This window comes from Phycomyces blakesleeanus (assembly GCF_001638985.1).
Source record: "Phycomyces blakesleeanus NRRL 1555(-) unplaced genomic scaffold PHYBLscaffold_5, whole genome shotgun sequence".
Lineage (NCBI taxonomy): Eukaryota > Fungi > Mucoromycota > Mucoromycetes > Mucorales > Phycomycetaceae > Phycomyces > Phycomyces blakesleeanus.
The window spans coordinates 2,283,106-2,299,080 of NW_017265138.1; the positions used below are offsets into that span (position 1 = coordinate 2,283,106).

General features: G+C 33.9%; 4 protein-coding genes across 4 annotated transcripts; all 4 read left to right on the forward strand.

Annotated features, from left to right (window-relative positions):
- Positions 1-620: 620 nt before the first annotated feature.
- Positions 621-3,328, forward strand: PHYBLDRAFT_68019 (hypothetical protein; the record flags this gene model as incomplete). The annotated part of the gene is made up of 3 exons (XM_018441875.1): positions 621-734; positions 1,216-1,303; positions 1,353-3,328. The coding sequence occupies 3 exons, from the start codon at positions 621-623 to the stop codon at positions 3,326-3,328; spliced, it is 2,178 nt and encodes a 725-aa protein (XP_018295213.1).
- A 2,844-nt stretch (positions 3,329-6,172) lies between these two features.
- On the forward strand, positions 6,173-7,600 carry PHYBLDRAFT_68018 (hypothetical protein; the record flags this gene model as incomplete). Its single annotated transcript, XM_018441874.1, has 6 exons — positions 6,173-6,199; positions 6,690-6,799; positions 6,832-6,898; positions 7,192-7,226; positions 7,403-7,411; positions 7,510-7,600. The coding sequence occupies 6 exons, from the start codon at positions 6,173-6,175 to the stop codon at positions 7,598-7,600; spliced, it is 339 nt and encodes a 112-aa protein (XP_018295214.1).
- A 1,327-nt stretch (positions 7,601-8,927) lies between these two features.
- On the forward strand, positions 8,928-11,429 carry PHYBLDRAFT_185969 (hypothetical protein; the record flags this gene model as incomplete). The annotated part of the gene is made up of 6 exons (XM_018439176.1): positions 8,928-9,706; positions 9,829-9,832; positions 10,352-10,453; positions 10,489-10,614; positions 11,178-11,190; positions 11,379-11,429. Exons 1-6 carry the CDS (start codon positions 8,956-8,958, stop codon positions 11,427-11,429), a joined length of 1,047 nt encoding a protein of 348 aa, XP_018295215.1. The 5' UTR covers positions 8,928-8,955.
- A 3,126-nt stretch (positions 11,430-14,555) lies between these two features.
- On the forward strand, positions 14,556-15,926 carry PHYBLDRAFT_158097 (hypothetical protein). The gene is made up of 5 exons (XM_018433731.1): positions 14,556-14,606; positions 14,676-14,798; positions 14,882-14,937; positions 15,067-15,260; positions 15,358-15,926. The coding sequence occupies exons 1-5, from the start codon at positions 14,573-14,575 to the stop codon at positions 15,545-15,547; spliced, it is 597 nt and encodes a 198-aa protein (XP_018295216.1). The 5' UTR covers positions 14,556-14,572; the 3' UTR covers positions 15,548-15,926.
- The last annotated feature ends 49 nt before the right edge of the window (positions 15,927-15,975 follow it).

Sequence of the window (15,975 nt, forward strand, 5' to 3'; positions counted from 1 at the left end):
AAACAATTATTATAATCATGTATTCATAAGCAAATATGTATGGCCTTCCTCGACATTGATGTTGCATGCTGCTTGTCAAAATTGGTGCTAGTTCAACGTTTATTATTTGCTATTATTGTTGCATGTCAGTTGGCATTGTATTCTTGGAACAAGTTTTTTTCCTGTTTTGTTCCCATACGATATATATATATATATTGAAACAAAGGGATGAACTTCTAAAGTGTTCCCATATTGATATTGATTTTAATTGCCATTTACGAACATCAAAGACCCAAACCCGCAATTCAAAATAAAAACAGCTGTAGATCATCGCATTTTACTTTTTTACACCTTTTTTTCTCTTGATTATGTCTTCTTTGAATATTTCGCCAAGCTCCCTAATGGCTGTGATCTCCCCATAATTACCTTCGACTATAAATCTTGGTTCATTGGACCATAAAACATCTTTCTACTTTTCATTAGGCTAATTAATATGCTTACGGAAAAATCTAAGCCTTCTTTTCTCTTGTGGTATTTAGCTACAGTTAGCTTATGTAATTCGATATACAATTAGAAGCCCAAAATATGAGGCAGATGTGTCTTTCTATTATCTCATCTATCTTTCTAGGTTTTTTGGATCAATGTCTTGGCTCCGAGGACTCTGTTTTGTCCACTCTCTTAATTATGTATTTTACAGTGGAGAGACTCATGAAGAAATACCAACGAGATCTGGGGTACGCCTAAGTTGGTTAAATGTATGTACATAATGCACTCTCACTCCTAGTGATCATCTTTCTTTCATATAATCTGTGGGTGTTTTCTGGGAAATCTATGTTTTGCATATTGGACACAGTTAATAAAATGAGGATAATTTTTCTTGTTTTTTCAAGCATTTTTTACAGGGGTAGAAACGTTTTTGACTGCGAGTGTTTATCCAATCACTTTTGGAAAAGCTGAGAGCAATCAGCCTTCTGGAATTCCTTTCCAATTCTTTGGCTGCTCTTATTATATATATCTTCCCTTATCAAGAAGAGAGAATGTGTCACAAAGACCAAATTAACAAGCCGTTTGCTTCTTATGCTTCATAGTAGACATCCTTTATTAAATCCAAAAGAAAAGAAAAATTAAACTGGGAATAACGACTTATATTAGCTTTATGAGTGTATGCCTATTATCTACCAACAATACTTGTATGTGTACAATATTCATCTTTATCCTATGCTATTTTGTGTGTAGAGGGTAGACTGCGCCCTGTACATCTTTATGGTTACTCCAATAATTCAAGTGTACCCAAGCTTGAAACTCACAATATCAGTGCCTTCTGGTTTTTTTTTATCTTTCTTCTTTTCTAGCTATTTATTTTATTTTATTAGTATTAAATAGTCATTTCAAGCAATCTGCTTTCAACCCTTTCTTTCCCTCGCTCTTTCTTTCTACAGCTAGCATTATGACCCCTTCCGATCTACCACCCGATATTCTTACACGAATTGCTGATTATCTATCGAGAACGGACAAGTATTCTTGTGCTATTGCTTGCAGGGGGTGGGTGTACCCATTTCAAAAGGCTCTGTGGAAAGACATGCATGCCTATTCCTTTGAAAGTTTCAAAGGGACGTTCTCGATTATTAAAGCCACCCAAAATGAATCCGTATCACCCGGCGCCTGGGTTCACAATCTATGCATATATGACTGTTTTGTGGAGGCAGACATGTCAGATATTCAAGTTATTGACATGATTAGATGCATGCCAAATTTGAAGTATCTGTGTCTAAAGAGTGTAAGCTATGAAGATTTACATCCACGTATAACAATGGAAGACATAAGGGCGATGATGGCAAAAGCCAGGGAAAATGCAAGCCTAACACTTGGAAGAAACGAAAATAAAGATATGCATTCGGGAAAATACATCCTTGAGTTTATAAATACATGTACCATGCTCCAGAAGTTAGAAATACGTGCGGATAAACCGAATTATTACATTGCTCTTGATGTGACTGACTTTGATAGTATGCACCAAAGCTTGCAAGAACTATCTTCTTTCAAGGCCGGAATATCTCTCTGTCCCGACTTTTTGGCTACACTGGACATAATCCCAAATACGACACCGGCTTTTAGCATGACGTCCATTGATATAAATTTGAAGAAATACAAATACGAAAATGGAAATGGAAATACGAATAAATGGAATCCTTTGTGGTTATACTATTTTGGCTACAAGTATCCAAACCTGCGTTCTCTAAAGCTGAATATCTTGGGTGCACGTCATGAATCGATAGATCCTGATCAGAGACAAAAGGTCATATCTCTTTTTCACTCCAATCCAAACGCATTAAAGCACTTAGAAACATTCAAATTTGTGGCCAACAAAACCTTTGAGTCGTTTGACCTTATTTTATGGGAATTGCTTTATCCATTACGAGTTCCTATAAAACATTTGACGTTAAGCACAGGACAAGATCATCAGAGCAGTAACTTATATACAATGCATATCGGCAGAATTCTACAATCCTTTTCGGGAACACTCAATACTCTTTCGGTTACAGGGTTTACATATAACGATAATCACCAAATTCCGGCACCAAAGCTATTTCCTTGCTGCCAATTTTTGACGGACCTTTGCATCTATGGCCGTGGCGGGACTTTTAATATGGATGATATATTGAACAAATGTGTGGCCCTCAAGCATCTGAAACTTCTTAGCTCAGAAATGTTTGTTAATCTAAAAACGAAAAACGGGGAACTAAAACAGCAGCATGGACTACAGACTTTGGACTTACATAGATGTTCTATAACCTCCGAAGTATTTAATCACATCTCTTTGAGGTGTAGAAGCCTGCAGCATATGAGTTTGTGCGAAGTGTGGATCACGGGATCTTTTTCTCAAAAGAACGGATGTTTGCTACTCGATATGACACATACTTTCTTAAAGACTTTGCACGTTGAAAAGGTTAAATACGGTACATCACACCAAGAGATGCAAAGGAGCGAAGAAAATATTATCAGCATGACACTTCTGTCTCGATTAAACGACCCTTCGCTATCAGATGTAAAAGACGAAATAGAAAAGGTTGAGATTGGTTCAAAGTACCAAATAGCAGCACCTCAAAATATTGCTTGGATCTTCTCATACGAATTCGAGGAGATACCTTCGGTATACATAGTAGACAGAACCGATATACTCGATGAGGAGGGAGCTGATATCGCACGAAAATACTATCAGGACTTTCAGCTCAGCAAAACTCAAACTCTAGAATCCAACAAACCATCTCATTTTAGTTGGATAGGTGAACTTTACAAAGGGTACGGCGAATTCAGATGTGGCGATATAGAAGAGTATACCACGGACTGATATTCACCAAAACAAATCATGAGTTCTGAGTAAAATTTATATGCTGAACTCTTTTCAAAGAAGAAAGTAAAATAAAATAAACCCAAGCTTATATAGATAATAGCTTACGATTTGAATCTAAAGCAAAGTAGAATAATTGATTTGCAAGATGTGAACAAAAAATAATAATTCAAATTTCCGCAGATACTAATCTTTAAGGACGAATATTGGTTAAAGAAAATGTATTCCTCTTGGCACGTTGCATGTGTCTTGAAACTTACGGCTGATCTAAACATCTAATATCTTTTCAAATATTTATTGTATCAATAATGTAAAGAACTTAAGTAATGACCTTTAGAAAAGCCTAAAAAACTGTGAAAATGAACTCCAACGGTGTTTATCTATTTACATTACTTTTACTTATTCATTGGTAGTATGCAAAGAAGTATAGTTTATACCAGCATCTTAATATTTATATAAATATCAAAATATGAAAGCAATAACGACCACTTCTACATACCACTTGTATTTTCTTTTAATCTTTCTCGAGAGAACAGGTTCCCAATTGGCAAGGAATTTGTTAAATTAGATCAGTATATATATATATATATGTATTCTCTTTTTATTTTAGCTGTTTGAGCCACTCTATCACATAAACCATAACAGGCTGTCTCGCTATAAAGTTTTTTATAATGATAACTTACATGTGATTTTTGTTCTTGTAACCCTTATTTGACAGTATTATACCCTCAAAACTTCTGGCTCCCTAAAGATTCTCCTTATTATATACAGCTGCTGTAATTGAAGTGTCAAAGGTCATGGAAATGACTCTACAGATAGTATATTGATTTTCTCCTTAAAAAAATACAACCTTTGTCTTTTGTAGTAAACTATTTCCGGTAGTTATTGGTGCAAGTTTCTATCCGTTTCTCTGCTAAATTGATATTTTTTGGTGCATTTGGTGCATTCCACTTTTACAGCAATAATTTTCAGAAAGAGTAGATAAAGTTTACGATTCGCGAGCCATTTAATATACTTAATATTATAATCTGTAATGACAAGTAACCTTGTAAAATGTAAATAGCAGCAAAGTAATAATAATAATATCACCTAATGTGCCCCTTCTATTTGACAGTAGCTCAATTCCAAGGAAATTCTGGCTTTGGTATTCAATGTTATTTGTTACATGTTTACTTTTACATGTAAACAATATGACAATAATAATAATAATAATAATAATAATAATAATAGAATATTAAAAAGTAATGCGAGCTATTTGCTACAAATATTGAGCCAAGTAATAAATAGCGGATTTGATAGTTTAAAGTTATTGGAGCTTAAATGAACAGATCGCTATGTTTGTAAACTATCAAGAAATTGTTTATGCTATATATCACATGCATGGATATCTTGTAATCCATTGATCCTCATTGGACACTTACTCATAAGGTTGCTTTTATGACAATAGCGCAAAGATATAAATATGTTTCTCTTTTATCTTAATCACAATATTCGTCTTTAAACATGCTTATATATATATATATATATGTCGCATTTTGGTTACATATATTTCTTTTATTTTGTTTCTACAAATAAGCCACTCGTAACTACTTGACAGAGTATTCTGGATTTAATACAATAAATACAAAGTCCTTTCTTTTACCAACCCCCTTCTCCCCAAATTTCGTGCATATTTCCTATATTTCTTTTCACAGCTTTCACCTTTTTTCTAGTAAATTATTAAGATAATTCTAAGTTGTTTTCATCCATATATATTATTTCCAATTAAGAAAAGAACATAATACAGTAGTCAGTGATTGGATAATCGGATCTGATAAATTGGCTTTTTTTTTAAGGTATTGATTGTCAAACACAACTTGAGAGATTATTCACAAAATTGCCTCAAATAATTTGCTCATGTTGTAGGGGCATTTCTTTGTTCTTCTTTCTTTTCTGTTTTCTTTTTTGTCTTCTATTTCTTTACTAATAAGTAGTTACCATATATATATATATGTGTGTGTGTGAAAGACCAGAATATGCTATTTTAAAATATCTATTTATGTGTATATAAAAATAAAAGCTTAAAATAAGACGGCAAAATTCTCAATACATTTCATACATGTATACCACAAATAAATAAGAAGAATTAAATGGACAGTGTCAATTAAGTTAACAGACATATGAAACACAACATTTGTACTGCTTAGCGTTACTCTCATTAGTTACTATGGTTATTGTTGTATTGGTAGATATATTCTATGTATATATATTATTTCCTCTTTTGAACATAAAAAATGAAGAAGTGCATTAGAAAAGCTTGGTTAAACAAAACCCAAAAATAATAATTATACAGTGAGTCTGGTTGGTACTTGCGTTAATTATGCTTAAAAATACTAATACTCTTAAACTTATTGTTCTGTGGATAAAAGCATGATTTTAATCACATTTTACTTTTATTATTATTATAAATGTATATTATTTGACAGTGAGCTTTATAGCTAGTCCGAACTAGTTATATAAAAATAATAGCATCAATACCCCCCCCCCCCCCCAACCTTTGGCTTCTTCAATATATGTATATATACACAATAGCAGGTTTACATAAGCATTAGCAATCTAATCCAATCTAATCCAAGCTAAATGTTGAATTGATTTTTAATATTTCATTATTTGATATATACAAGTATTGTACACTCTGATTTGTCATATGGTTCTGCTTTGACTATGAATATCCAATGATATATATATTATGCTTAGTAACAATGTTATCTTGTTACTCCTCAACTTTAAACATATCCTCCATTACGAGACTTGTACTTGACAAGTTTAAGGCAAAGGAAGATGAGTCTGTTAGAGTATTATATAATGCGAACTGATTTTGAGCTGATTAAGGTGAGAAAACATTGGAACATTCATACATATATTTTATTTTTACATTTATATTTTGAAATTGATCTCCACTCCAATGCATATTTATATATAGTGAGATAAATAATGAGAACCAACTGGTTCATATATGATTAGTGAATGTAAAGTAGGTATTCACTACAGACACATAATTAATTCAAAGTAAAGTGTTATGAATATTCCAAGTGAATTGGTATTTCCCTCTCGGCAAGGTTTGAAATCGTCAAACCAAAGAAGAAGACAAAAAAAAAGGTTTTTTTTTGACGATCTACTTTCCATGAAAATTCTTTTTTTCTTTTGGAATGGTCGTACAGTTAAACCTTTGGTGATACTAAAAGACTAGATTAGGAGAAAAAAAGCTGATATCCTTATAGGCCTGTTTACTTGGTGTAGTTTGCCTTTGTAATAGAAACAACAGCAGTAATAATAATAATAATAATAAATATTAATAGCAATACTGGTCTTGTCTAATCAGGTCTTTTGGTTTAGGAGTGCAGATAGATATAATACCAAGATGTCCAAAGGAGGAGAAAAGCTCTCTGTTTGGTTTGAGCGGGGTCTAGTCTATGATACTTCCACAACACTGTACTAATAATAACACGCATATACATATAAAGAGTTGAGAATGACTGGATTTGGTGGACAGTGCGAGCCCAGACAACATCAATACAAGTCTGCCAGCAGGTAGATAGGCAAGCAAGCAGGTAGCGCACATGTGAAACAGGATTATATTATCTTTAAAAAGGTTACAATATATAAGAAGAAAATACTTTTGTTGTTGAGGCAATAGTGTTTCTTTTTGGGGCTACAAATGATTGTATAATACCATCTGATAGCGATTATGTGCTATGCAAAGAAAAAGGCGAATCATTCAAGGGTCTTTAAAAGCTAAGCTTAAACTTAGAGGCTTTATGCAAGCGACTATTATATAAAAGAAATATGTTTTTTTGTTAGTGATGATACTGAAAATGTGGTAGGCAGGTTTAATAAGAGTTCTACTTGACATAAGCAAGTATGGCTCGATACACTTTCTTTTGTTCTATTATCTTGCTTTTTATCTTTTATATATATATATATATTGAATACTGTGATACGAATTGGATACTTATTGCTTATACATAATTAATACCTTTGGGCAGTAATAATATCTTCAAAAAAATAATGCTATATTTTCATTTTCTAATATAGACAAAAGAAGTAAAAGAAAGAACCAATGTGTTTTCCATGATACAAATAATATATATGTGTGTGTAAAGATAGAATTACTATTATTAATGTTTTGTATTTCTTACAAGCATCTGTACCCGTATCTATATCTATATATACACGTTAATGTTCATCTTCATGTACATAGCGTTGCACATAGACACCAAATGGCTTGACTAGAATAGTGTATAAAAATGGAATAAACAGGTAGCGAGGTTCTTACATACTATAAAAAGAAAGAATATATGATTGTCTAGGCTCAAATTCTAATTTACTTGTTTGATCCAAGGCCGGAGATATTTATCTTTCTATCAAGATCTTATATTACTCTTTTAACATCTTGACTAATAATTACATCTTGTTCTTGCTTCTTGCTTCTTGTTTATTGTACAAGATGAATTATATCGTAAAAAAATAAATATCCCGAGAGTAATCCGCGTTCCGATTAAAGTGAGAGCAAGACTAAAGATGAGTGAAAAAAAGGTGTGCAAATATTACATTATTTTAGAAATAATAATGTAATTTATATGCAATTTATATAGTCTTTATTGAAGTCTTTTGCTTATTTTCTTCTCAGTTAAGCACAGACATTTACTACAGTATTTAACATGAGCCGGCGGTCAAAATAATTAAATAAAGGCAAAGTACAAAAGAAAATATTGTACCGAAAAGGTGGTGTCCAGTCAGATACCCAGTTTTACTCCACGCTACACATTGGCCTCACATGAGTGGTTACGGTGAGCATATTCTGCGAGATAAAAATAAGATTGTTTGTGCAATAGTAACCATCAACTCTTTCGTATTCTATTTATTTTATATACACAATAGATTTCCGATATACGAAAGCAGTCCTTTGTCTGACCCAAAGTCAAACTCTAATCGTCTCTGAGCACCAAGTCTTTTACTGTGCTCTCCACCTGTCACTACAGAATGGTAGTATGAAGGGCTCATTTTTTTTATATATTTTATCTCATTTTATAAGACCTATAGACGAGCAAAGTTTGGGGAACTCTAATTAATCCCGGATATTTTATTTTCTTCTTCTTCTTGTTATTTTTCTGTTTCTGTTTCATTATTCCTGCCTTTGTAATCCGAGATATACTGCACACCAGTCCATAGTATTGCTTTTTTGTCTCTATATATAAATAAATAAATAAATTCATTATTGAATAAACTCAAGGAAACACTAGTGAGTGTGAAAGAGGGAGAAAGTAAGGGGGGAAAGGGGGGTGAAGTGGAGTTCATATATGTCTTGTACGAAATCGAGTCGCAGCTTGAGCGGAACGAAAATAAGCAAACCAACGTTGGACAGATCAAATAAAAAGCCCATCGACATAAGCTAACCATTGGTCAATCCGTGTCCTCACGTGGGGTCGTATGGATTTATAAAGCCTTTGTCGTCCGTGCCTCGCTTTTGAAGTCTATCACTTGTTTGTTTGTTTTCATCATCTTCTTCTTTTGCTGTATTTCACACTTGCGCTTGCACTTGCATTTACTTACATTTACACATCAACCAACCAACCAAATAAATTCCAATGTTCACAACCCAAAATTCGTTTGAATCTTACAAGGACTCTCCTAAGCAGGTAGTTGCTCCCGCTAAAACCCAGGAACATTCTTCTATCCAGCATGCTCTCCAGGCCGCTTCAAGAATCCCCACTCGCCACACCTCTTTTGTGTGCCGTGGCTGTGATGCAGTAGCAAACCAGTACCTCAATGCCATTCGCTATGTTCGTCAGAGTGAGCCAGTCGAGTGCTCTGCCGACCTCCTCCAGCTGGTTTCCAAGGTAGTCGATCTCGCATTATCCCATACCCAAGACCATCTCCATGGATACCTAAACTGGTCGGAGATTATGCTACAAGACCTTTGGGATTTCGGAAAACAGCTCAAAGACGAGTCACACGAAGCATTTCTTTATCCCACCACACTCAATGGTCCTTATCAGAGCGCACTGTGTGGTCACGACGACTACAGACGTGCTATCCGGATCACAATCTACAGCTGTCGTGCACAAATCTATGAGCAAGCCAAAGAAACTCCAAGAGCAATGATATACTACCGCAAGTGTCTCGCAATCTCTGCGCCCTTTGAAGATCAGGAGAACATCCAGGACAACGTTAGAGCATCTCTGCAGGCCCACGGCGTCTATGAGGATAACAGCTTAGCGACGGGTCGCCCAGGTACAGGTTCTTCGTCCTCGTCTTTTTCGAGCGTATCTTCATCATCATCTTCTTCATGTGCCAACTGTGGTGTCGAAAAACGTGCAATGCCCATTTGTGCAAAATGTAAAACACAGGCATATTGCAGCGCCCGTTGTCTAGTTTCCCACAAAGCAATACACGAGCCCTCCTGCATTCGTACAAAAAAATAGATACACAAATTGATAGATAAATCAGTCAATCAATAGATAGGTAAATAGATAGACAGATAACAAAGAAGAAAGATTACAAACAAACAAGCAACCAAGCAACCAAGCAACCAAGCAACCAAACAAACGCAATTATTTCATCATTAGCATAATTATTAACATGCTCCTTACATTTTATTATATCAGCACTATACGCATACACATAACATTTCTATTTAATTCATCAATTGTTTCAAAAAATATAAATAAATTTATACATATAATATAATACAAAACTATAAATATACATATACATATCAATATTATTATCATCCTTTGGATTTGTTTCAATTTTTTTGTATCAATAAAACTTTGCAAACGAACAAAATGAGAGCAATCCCTTGATTTTCTATATACTGAGTCTAAATTCTAATTATTTCAGTGAGGAAAAAGGGAAGGGGGTAGGGGTTTGGTTGCTGCAGTAAGCAGTATAGATAGATAAATAAACATGTAAATTCTACACGCATTAGAGATATTGACATATGATTATAATAAATCAAATATAATATATCCATTTTTTAAGCACTATCTCATATAATTCAAACTTGTTCTCCAAGAAGAAATATGAATTTGTACCCGTAACTGGAAATAACACTACAAGTGGCAATTGCCAAAATTTTGTCGTGTAAAGTGTATTAGTTGACACGTACTTTCAAATAGGCAGGAGGATACTTCGTTTTCCACAGACTTTAAGCATATAATCAAGCCAGAATTATATAGCAGCTATATCGGTATATTGGAGGCCCATATTCATATGTATGCTATACCATCCGTACTAAATAAACTGTAAGTAAGAACCCGGAATTTTAACAAAATATGTAATTCACTAACATTTGGATGAAAGCTCGCAAATGCAAAGTTTATATGCATACTGAATAGAGGAATCTCTAGTTGAGATCAAGGTCCATAACTTTTATGCCCAATTGAAGAATTTTGGCCGATTGATGGTTGGCGATCATTACTTAGAGTAGTCCAATTTTGGCGGGTTATCTTGTCTGCCATTTTCTTTCTCATACACTTTCTCCTGCATATTTTTTTTCTTTGAAAAAAAAAAAGGTCCTTGTGGTAGTTTATTCCACACAATCAATGTTCTTTTATTATGAAGAATCCTCAATCAAAAGGTTTCAAGCTGTTGATTTCATCTTACATCATACCTCCTCTTTTATACCTATCTCGCTCTTTATATTGTAATTGCTTCAACCAAGGTTACTATAACCTAGGGTGGATACTGCTAGCTATAAATATTAAAGCTGGTACGTTCTCTAATAAAGAAAAATATGTCATTATATTAACTTTATTGTGTGGTTCTTGTCTTCTTTAGCTGTAAAGTTATATGTTGCTTGATATAGGCAGCTTGCTTTCGTAAGATCTGATAAACAATGTTATTTCTCTTGAAGATCGTTACAAGTCTAAAAATACAAACCAGTTGTTTCTTAGTGATATTAAATCATAGTCCAAATATCACAGCTTCAATATAAAAAAAAAGGGAAGAGAGAGGAAAAGAGCCAAGTAGTAGTAAATTAATTATGTAAAGAATTATAAAAAAATAGTTGCTTCTTCATCTCTGGTCACTTGATCAAGATTTTTATTTGGCTATATAATCTTGGCAAACTACCTAGAAAAATAATAATTTTAAATCCTTTTTCTTGCATTCACTTCATCTCATCCTTTCAGGTGCCCCCAGCTACTAAAAGAAAAAACAGCTTGGACATCGATACATCAATTTTTTTCCTTTTAGTCGATTCTGGAAAGTATTTATGAGCAAGTTAGGTATGCAAGAGGGTAATGAACATAAGCAACAAGTTCTCTTTTTTAGAGGTCAACAAGATGGTCCAATAAAGTTCAGAGAAGCAATATAGACATCTGGTGTCAGAATCTCTAGCTCAAAGGTAAACCTACCATAGTTTCCAAAGGATATTACTATCAAGAAACCTAAAGCCATTGATTTGGGAACCACTCCTTATAGAAATGAGTGTTTTTACCAGAGCAGCATAAAAGAATCCGTTGGCCTTTGTGTCTTTGTTGATCTTAGAAGGATAAATATGATATAATAGGTGCACAAGGGTTCTACTGTAACAAAACAAAGATGTTACTGATACACATATCAACTCAAAACAAAATAAACAGATTTTATAGTTCATTTTACTTATTTTTAATCTTAAAATCAAACCTATCATCAACCTTTAACCCACAGGCTTTGTTTCTACTCACCGAATTTTACCCAACTTATCTCTTGGTCATGTAAAGCCAGTCTTCTACCTCATAGCATATACTATGAGACAATGAGCGCTGTAGTATTAAAAAAAACTACTTTGGAAACATGCATTAAATGTCTTCTTCTTCTTTTGATTGATTAATTAAGTAAAACCAAACAATGTCCTTCGTGCTCCAAATAATATCTTGAAAAGTTCAAGAAATTATCCTTTACTCCTCGGCTCTTTGCCCATATTGCTGCTTTCGAATGCCAAGTCTAGTCTGTCATTGTCTTTTGAGATAATATTCAAATTAGCTTTTAAAAGTTTTTTTTTCTTTTACATTCTTAATTTTCTTATGAAGCATTCTAGTTGTACCAGTTCAGATCGTTTTGGAGATCATGACTACATTACAGCTTGAGGATTATTTGTGAAATAGAGGGAGGGAACTTGCTTCTGTTTTGAAATTTAGGAATATCATTTCATCATTTGGGATATAATGCCACAATTTCGAAAAGAACAATAGAAATTGAAACATAAGAGGGAAAGTGGTTCTTAATCAGAATCTCAACCTTAAAACATCCCTTAAATCCCCGAAAAAGAAGAATAAGAAAGCTTGAGAAAGCTTGGGAAAGACTTCTACTAAAGTGTCTCTTTGTTTGTTCTTTCATAATAAATCATAAGTTTAATGTATCGTGTCTTTCTTGTAGTAAGTTCTAAATTTCAATGGATCTTAGCCCCTGTCTAAATTGTTCATTTTACACTCTACTAAGAAAGAAATAAATAAAAAAAATACTACCTTAAAATAATAGAACCAAATCAAACAGAAATCAAATCGAATTATGTTCATTATTAAAAAAAAGGGGCTCGTCTAACTATTTGAATTCGAATAAATAGTACTAGATACTTGTTGATTTGTGTGGTTGATATTGATAACATTTTACCAAAATATTGTACTTGCATACATACATATTAACTAGCTACTACCTGTAAATATGGATACAATCAACCAATATATGTATGTATATATAAACTTTTGTACGATTATTCTACAAAATTCCAATAGATTGTATGCTAACATAATAGACATAGAAAGTAAACCATTATTTTAATAAGCGCAGATTGTTGAGAACGTCTGTGTAGCCTTGTGTCTTTTATTTTATTTTTCTATCCCTTTTCTCTATCCCCTCTTTTTTATTTTATTTTTTATTTTTTATTTTTTTTGGATCTTTGCCGACGTCAGCCATTTGAGGTCCTTCTGAAGCAGGAAAAAAAAGCGAAAAATAAAAAAAAAGACAAAAAAAAAACTAGAAAGAAAGGACGATTCATAATGACGATCACTGTAAAAATCAAGCCCTTTACAGGCGATGTCTTGCAAGTCGAGTTGGACCCTGAGGCAACTACTGTTCTTCAGTTCAAGACTACGATAGGACAGAAGATGGGTGGACTGGGAGCTGGGGACATAAAACTCGTTTACTCTGGTCGGATACTAAAGGATGAAGATAACTGCGGCACTTATGGTAAAATAAATAAATAAATAATTAACTAAATAAATAAATAAATAAATAAATAGATAAATAAATAGATAATATTTATATATTATAGTTTAGAAAATGGTGCTCATTAGTTCTGTTTATAGGCATCAAGGAAGGCCATACCATCTACATGGTTCGTTCTTCTGCCAAGAAGACCTCAGACTCGACAACTAAAACACCCGCAACACACTCTACCAATGCCTCCACAACATCACCATCCAACGCAACAACCACAACCACAACCACAACTGCTACCGCTACTTCTATGAGTGGATCCACTACCTCTACTCCAAGACCTAACAACTCGGCCAGCGCAAGCTTCTCTCCCTTTGGTGGAGCAGGAAGCATGTTCGATGCCGATCCTTCATTAATGATGGATCCAGAAGCCATGCGCCAGATGATGAACTCGCCCATGATGCAAGGAATACTGAGCAACCCAGGTGAGAATTCAATAAAACAGAAGAAGAAAATAGAAGTATATGTATACATGCAGGGACGAGAGAAATAAAGACTGTTCCTTTGAGTATACAACTCTTACACTAACTCTCAAAACACAGAATTTGTACGTTCTATTCTGATGAGTAACCCTCAGATGCAGAGCTTGGTTGAACAGAACCCAGAAGTTGGTCATATGATCAACGATCCTGCCTTTTTACAACAATCAATGGAAATGATGCGGTAAGACCAAATACAAGAAGTTATTGAAATGCCGAGTGTTTTATATATATATATTGTATTTTTTTATTTGATTTTGGGAACCTAATTAATATATGTGCATAGAAATCCAGAGTTGCTACGAGAGATGCAAAGAAACAACGACCGAGCCTTGTCAAATATTGAGGTTAGTTTATGACCATCGAAATACTTTAAACAAATTGGAAATTAATTAATGAATTAAATATGTAGGCATTGCCCGGAGGGTTTAACCATTTGCAACGAATGTACAGTACTATTCAAGGGCCATTGGGATCTGCGATGCAACCAGGAGCACCTTCTTCTGAAGAAGCTAATCAAAGAATGGCTAGAGAGCTTAATGTAACCAGTGTACCAGGTATGATTATTAAGAAGAAAGAAAGAAATAAAGAGATTTATAACAACCTAATATCATCATGTCTTTTAGAGAACCAACTCAACACACAAGCTCTGCCAAACCCTTGGGCAACTGGTACTCCTGCTTCCAACAATACTTCTGCCGCTTCTAGTAATCCTTCTTCTGCGTCACCTGGAGCAAACCCATTCGCAAGTGAGTATCAAAGGAGAATATATATCAATTAATTTCAGAGTAAAGAGGACAAAGTAAGTATTAAATAAATTTATCTATAAAAGGTCTTTTTGGATTATCAGCTCCCATGTTTCCTTTTGGTGGAAACCAGCAATCTCCCGTAAGTAAAAAAAAACGAGCTTTATTTGATATAGACCCTCTCTCTGTTTAAAAATAAAAATAAAGTAAAAGCTAATTCTTGTGCCTGTATTTATATCTATATCTATATCTATATCTATATATTAATTAGGAGAACACACCCAACCAAGCAAACCCTGCCAATAATGCCAACGGACAGATGCCCTTGTGGGCCGACCCTAATATTTTACAAGCTGGAATGCGAATGCACCAGGCAATGTTGAATGCTCAAGGACAGGGCCAGGGCCAAGGTCAAGGCCAACAGCAACCCATGGGTTTTGGTGGTCAAGGCTTGTGGAATATGGGGTAAGAAAATAAAAATAAAATATAATTGGGAGTTAATATTTATTGAATAACTATATACTTACTTACGTACTTGATTGCTTTTATTTTATTTTAAAAGTGGATTTCCTTCTTTCCAACCACCACAACCAGCTGCTGAAAATGCAGAACCCCCGGAAGTACGCTTTAGATCACAAATTGTTCAGCTTGAAGACATGGGATTTGGAGACAAACAAGCTAATATACGGGCCTTGTTGGCCACTGGAGGAAATGTCAACTCTGCCGTAGAGTATCTATTGGCTAACAACTAATTCGAGAAACCTGATCCATGTTCTGTCTATCTATTCTTTTTTTTTTCTTTTTTATCACTGCAATACTACTTTTATCTGTGTGTTGACTATAATGAACAGCATTAAATTCTTGACAAAACAATTCTCCGTCAATACTTAATTTACTGCTTGATTTTATGTGCGATACAGTAATCATATTTACTTGATTAATATCGAGACACTCTGAAAAACAAAATAGCAAAAATAATTTAGGTATCTCAATTTTATAATACAAATTATACATAAATTAGCAAATGTCTCAAATTATTTTCATTCTATTCTATTGTTCTTTTCATCAAGTGTGTCACATTGACTTTAGGAAATAGTGTATTAAATAAATGAAGAAGTGTTTAGCAAGACGAATTTTTTTATGAGACGTATAAGCCAGAACTAGCTGGTTGTAGTTGTAC

What these genes read in the sequence shown, in the direction of transcription:
- PHYBLDRAFT_158097 (XM_018433731.1), top strand. Translation starts at nt 14,573, where the DNA reads ATGGCTAGAGAGCTTAATGTAACCAGTGTACCAG. An exon ending in GTGGAAACCAGCAATCTCCC is followed by an intron (nt 14,938 to 15,066) that starts GTAAGTAAAAAA and finishes TATATTAATTAG; the next exon opens with GAGAACACACCCAACCAAGC. An exon ending in CAAGGCTTGTGGAATATGGG is followed by an intron (nt 15,261 to 15,357) that starts GTAAGAAAATAA and finishes TTATTTTAAAAG; the next exon opens with TGGATTTCCTTCTTTCCAAC.